Source organism: Pyxicephalus adspersus, chromosome 10 (assembly GCF_032062135.1).
Source record: "Pyxicephalus adspersus chromosome 10, UCB_Pads_2.0, whole genome shotgun sequence".
NCBI classification, from domain to species: Eukaryota; Metazoa; Chordata; class Amphibia; order Anura; family Pyxicephalidae; genus Pyxicephalus; species Pyxicephalus adspersus.
The window spans coordinates 15,045,224-15,051,597 of record NC_092867.1 but is presented as its reverse complement, the minus strand read 5'-3'; the positions used below and the strand labels follow the sequence as shown (position 1 = coordinate 15,051,597).

Sequence of the window (6,374 nt, the reverse complement as noted above, 5' to 3'; positions counted from 1 at the left end):
GTGGAAGTGTGTTTGTATACAATAGTGCTAAGATCAGGCAGCACAGCACAATGACAACAAACCTTTGTTTTTGGATTTGTGTGGCAGCAAATCAACATGAGTGCAAATGTCAGACTAATAAAATTAAAACATAAAAAAACAAGAAATAAAAACCATGACAATTTATTCATAAAAAAAATATGCACATAATACATTCAAATACCAATATGTGACAATATGACTTTGAGAATGGGACAAAGGCAAACACAGGGGTCAAGTAGCAGTTTGGAGTGGAAACCATGCAGACATTTGTACTGAAAATTTGTGGAAAAAAATGACAAAACATTGCAGTAGATATGCTAAATAGAAACCATCATTACAAACCAAGCACAAAAACATTGCAGCAACAGATGAAGCTAACAATAATGAGGATTACAAAGTCACATCAATGCATAACATCCAAGCAAACTTACTTAATTAAACCCCCACACACACACACACACACACGCACACACGCACGCACGCACACACACACACATACACACAAACCAGTCCAATTAAAACAGTAATAATGAAAATGCATATATATTTATATGCGTTTAAATGTATTTTGACATACACACACAAGTGAAATCACTAAATGTTTCTTGATACATGTATTAAAGCATCTTTGACAACAATCCTTTTTTCAAATACAGTGGTACCTCAGTATAAGACCGCTTTGGAATAAGTCCTGTTTGAACACTTAAAATTTTGCTTGGTATACAACCTTTGTGCTAGAACTTGTATGGGCCAAAATGAGTCACAACACTGCGCACTCCCCTTATTTACCTCTCTTAAGACAAAGCCACGAATGGCCACGAGCGTCAGTACGCCAGTTGCTACCATTCAGTGAACAACCCGCNGCTGAACCCTTGCATCAGGGCATGCCAGAAACGAAGATTGGAAAGAAAGAGTGATATGGAAGAGAATTCTATAGGAGTGTTGTCATAAAGTAGAAGCCAATTGGAAAAACATTCAGACAGCAGTAGGCCATCTTTTTTTAAGCTCTGAAAATGGCATTTGGGCAAAATAAGTATATTGAGGATTTCATATCTTGCATAAAACTTATGAATACCAGAGAAATATGGAATTTGTAAACTGAAGGTTTTATATTTGGTTGTTTGGCTATAAATAATTGGGAGTTAACTACACTAAATTGCCTGCCAGGCACTCATTTGGGCCTTTTCTTTGCAAGTGGGACTTCCCATCTGAGATACATTGTCAATACAGTATATATTATAGTATATTCTATATATCTACAGAAGACCTATATTCTATAAGTGAACCATTCCTTGTTCTTTTAGGAACATAATTGATGTGTGAGCAAAAGGGGAGTTTGTGGCTGGTGTTTTTATTTTATAGTCTGTTGATTTAATAACGTTGATCTCTTCATTTATCTAGTTTATTATCTATTTTTTTTAATAACCAATTTTAAAAAAGGTTTGCAGTTGACAATACAATGTTTTGCCATTTTACATCAAATGGGTATAAGTTGATGGATTTAATGACATAAATTCCTAGGTGTCTTTTCTTTCTGAAACTTTGCTATAAATTAATTATATTTTTCAAAAGAAAATTAGCATGTGTCAAAGGTCACTTTTATACATAAGGACCATTGCAATCTCAAGAAAGCTGATACCCATTCTGCACATTGACAATAAAATCATTGAAGTCGTCAAGTTTATGATCCGGGGCCAATGACTCCCAGTATACAATGGAGGTTAAGGCGTGAGTTATTTTATTTTGTAATTGGTATAGCAGAATGATTAGTGGTCTGTAATGTTCCATCTAGGCCAAGGAACATAATTAAGTGTTCTGCTTCAAAGCCTTTGATTCACTGTGAAAGTTAGACATTGTGTAACACCAATATGTTACTTTTTTATTACCGTTGGGATACTGTGACAGGAATAAAGAATATATAAAAAGAGTAAAAGACAAGCAGTGTTGAATATATATTTAAAAAGGTTCCAACTTTCTGCAAATAACAAAATGTAATATAATTACTAAATGTTTACATATAATTATATAATAAGCATTAAGATTGGTGAGCAGCATAAGACCTGATTGTTACTATTCACAGTCTCATTAATAAAACCTTAAAAAGACCAACACAAATCAGATGTCACAAACCCATTTCTTCAGGGCTTTAGAGTATATGGAGCAGTTGCTTCTGAATTTGCACCGTGTATCCAAATTTCTATGTAATTGGCTTTTGTAAGACTAGCTGGGAGAGCGGCAGTCCCAGTAATATGATCTCATTTGTTCTTTTTTACCAAAACACACAAAACGCCACATGTGGAGCAGCACAACTTCAAATAAAAAATAACTTTTCATATTAAACCCTTGAAAGAAATCTGTGAACCAGTCGATTGATTTATATCAGAAAATAAGAACAAGTAGAGTCAGAGTGGGGCATAAAAGATTCTTGTCAGTTAGAGCCAACTCAATGCATAGATTGTGCTCATGTACAGCTCCATGGATGAAAGAGTCCCATCAAGGCCACAGGGCAAATTAAAGTGAACTCTGCAATGTTATTCAAATAGGGATCGGTTGCAAGGAAAGGTGGAATGTTGCTTTTTGCAAAAATGTTCAAATGTTCAAAATGCTCCCATTTTCAGCCAGTACTCCACAAATTTGGGCAACCTATATTTTATTTTAATTATAAATAATGTTGCACCAAAGATTGGGGTTTTTAGTTTAAGTTAAAATACCACAATTGGATACAGTCAAAATGTATTAATTACATATATGAAAAAACATCAACAATTTGAACATAACAAAAGTTAAAATATCAGAGGCCTGTAAATACCCAGTTTTTTGATACACAGTTTACATAAATTGAATAGTTTCATTTATTACATGATTATCAAAGTTACATAAGTTTCACTAGGTAACTCGTTTCACAGAATCTTCTCTGCTTCATCAAACCAGAAACTATGTTAGATAAGTCAAGGACATGGGTTTACTCTGAATATATAGGAATATAAAAGATATCAATTCTTTATGATTACAATTTTCAGAAAATATATATGGAAGTGTGTGAGAGGTTCCTGGTTTAAATAAAGAGAGATCTTGTTGTTCAGTGCTGTATATCACTATTCATGAACCAAAGGTGTAAAAATCCCCAGGAAAATGAAGAACAAGCCTTTCGGCTGTACACAGCACAACGCTATCTGCATCTCGGGATACAGGCACGTATATACCAGGATTGACTACTTTACCACCAACTCCTCTGACTCATATAACATTGGAAGGCCCAGCCCTATCCTTTTAAATGCAGACCTACATTGATGGATGAATGCGAAACTAGTAATCTGGGATCAGATACTTCCTTACATGTATATACTAATGAGACATCTAGAGAATATGTTAGGAAGAAGAAAAGAAAGCAGGATTTGTTGGCAGTATGTTGATTTTTAAAACAAAATGACTAGTTTATTCATAAATTTAAGAGTAACATCCACTGGTAAAGAAAGGTAACATTCTAACAGAGTTCAAACTCTAGACATAGAAAAACTCTAGACATAGTGCTCCTATTCCAAAAATAAATTCATAAACTTATGAGGTATCATCACATGTACAACATGATTATTTGTCTCTATTTCCCGACGCGTTTCGCCTATGGAGGCTTCCTTAGAGGATAGAGAAAATAAACATTTGTGGTGTTTGATCATGCAAGTTATATCGAGATGTTAAAGGAGCTGAATATATGTAGAGAACATTCAGGTAAATGTTTTAAGAATGTGAGAGTATATCGTTATAATTCAAACTTCCGTCTCTATTCAGAGTTGGTAAGGTATGATTTAACAAGGATATTATTTAACATTTACATCCGTGATGTTATGTAGAGTTTGTTAACCCTGAAGATATCTAATTCAGTGACAAATTCAAAAGCATGGGTGATAGTTGGTAAGAACAAACTTAGGGAATAAGAACGTTAAGTAATCAATTTTTTCCAGTTGTTGTAGACGGTATGGCGAGTCAATGCTTGCAGCCAGATCAGAAGGGATATTACGCGTAAATTTATGAATAAACTAGTCATTTTGTTTTTAAAATCAACATACTGCCAAAAAAGCCTGCTTTCTCCTCATTCTTCCTCACATATTCTCTTTTTAATCTCAGGCTTGGCAGACATAATATTCTAGGATCCCTATGCTGAACAACCCACACCTCCTTCATAATGAGACATCTAGGCATGCTTGGCAGCTTCCCTTCGAGACGCAATAATTACAGCTAAGGATACATTATTCTTCATCTGTTTGGTCATATCACTAAATGTAACCAATGTATGTTCACCATAATTATGTATGAATCAAAAGTGTATAAATACATAATTAACACGTCATCAAAACACTTGTGCCTCAAGCCTCTTTCTTTCTCCTTTTTACTTAATTTGACCACAAGATGTATCTAATGTAGTGCTCAAAAGTATTAAACCCAAAGGGGTGGATACCACGATTACTAATTGAAAATTCTGTTGTAGTCCTAGGCACTAGTATTGCTCTAATATATTTTTTTTAGGCAGTATTGTGCTTATAAAGTGATTAGTTAAACAAAAATGGCTGTTTTCTCAGTTTTAATTATTAACACATTCAATTGGGCGTATGTAAAGGTAGAGTGGTGCTTGAATAGAAAATGATCAATTATTTATGGATCCGGCATTCGTGGTCACTTAATAAATAAAATATTAATTGTGAATTTATTTTTAAAAAAATTATGTTAGATGCTTTTTCATAATCTAATGTCTAATTGTGTTTCTCAACCAGAGTTCTGCAGAACCCTAGGGTCCCTCCAGAGGTTCCTAGGGGTTTATTAAGCAATATGCAATTTGTGCCTCTCAGGTCAGTTTGGGTGACACCAATGATCTTCCTGGTTATCTGTAAGTGTAACATTCTTCCAAATGGCCAGCAATGTAAGCTGTATTCTTCCTATTGACCACCATGCTAATATACTGTGGTTATAGTAATTTTAATAAAACATTTGTGGAGTGTTTACCAATTTAAAAAATATTTTGTTATTTATATATATAAATATATATATATATTGATAATCTTATACCATCCTGTGCTCTGCATGTTTTGCACACATTTTTAGTTACAGAATTTCCAGCAAACAAAATACCTATCTCTTGAGTTATAGCTTATTGGCTTATTGAGTACAATACAGTTTGTGAACCATGAGCGTTGCCACCCTAGGACAGAAAATGTGTAATTCACAAGGTCAACTAAAAAAAAAGTAAAATAAACCTTACAAAAACAAATGCAGCCACCACGTCTAAGGACTGATAAGCTGCACAATATTCTATTTTAGTTCTTTGGTTGAGATACACTTTAAGATACACCTTTGATAACGGAAGGATACACTGCTAATTCCAGTGCTGGTTTGTTTAAATCTCATTTATTTTTTCTTTACAGATAAGAACAAAGAAGCAAACAGAGCTCCTTGCTCAACCACCTTCATTTTACATTCAGAGAGGAAAAGTAAAACTGCCAAGGCAGATGAAAAGGTTTGTCTTCTACACTCCTCAAGTACTAAGAAACTTTTATTAGCCTGTCAAAGGCAGGAGCCTAGTTAACTAGTTATTTATTCCAGTTAATTGAAAATGTCTGCCTCATAATTCTGAAGATAGTAAATGTACCTGTGAAATGACTAATCAATCATCAGTAATTAGAGACTTACTAGTTTAATCCTTTTTAATTTCCCGGAAAAATGTTGTATTAATGGGATTCAGTCACTGCATATATTATAAAACTATATTATGTACAATAAAAACATTTTATAAAAGTTCAAATATTCCAACTTTAATTGAGAACGGTACATGTATACTAAGTTTTGAATTTTCTAATAGGCTTTAAATATTGCTTTATGTATTGAATTAACTTTTTCATATATTGCATTCAAGGATAGAGGTATGAAAGTATCAACAGGAGAGGATTATACTACAAAAGGCAACAAGCCAGTGGCATCAACGCCAGTTCCAGGATCTCCATGGTAAGGATATTACTAAAAATGAATAATTATATTATCACAACTTGGTGCATATGTTTGAATATGGTTTGTTTGTAACGTTACTATTTTTTTTTAGTAAATTTAGTAAAGTTTTAGTAAGTAGTGCACTATGTGAATAGTATCGATACAAAAGTTTTTATTTTTGAGTAGGTATGTAGGTATGTGGTGACCATCAACAATTTGATGTTTAGGTGGATGTGTGCCAGCTACCGTGTTTCCCCGATTATAAGCCATCCCCATTAAATAAGCCACCCCCCATTTTTGAAAAAATAATTAAAATAAGACACTCACCCGTGAATAAGACATCCTCCGATATCTGATCCTGTGTGTGTCTCCTCGATGCT

The 6,374-nt window shown here is 33.8% G+C and overlaps 1 protein-coding gene across 1 annotated transcript in view; it reads left to right on the top strand.

The window, feature by feature from the left end:
* Positions 1-6,374, top strand: part of TCERG1L (transcription elongation regulator 1 like) — a gene marked incomplete at its 5' end in the record, with an annotated part of 86,928 nt that overhangs the window by 57,674 nt on the left and 22,880 nt on the right. The window contains 2 exon segments of the mRNA XM_072424302.1: positions 5,436-5,527; positions 5,924-6,012. Of these exon segments, the coding sequence (XP_072280403.1) occupies positions 5,436-5,527; positions 5,924-6,012 (181 nt within the window).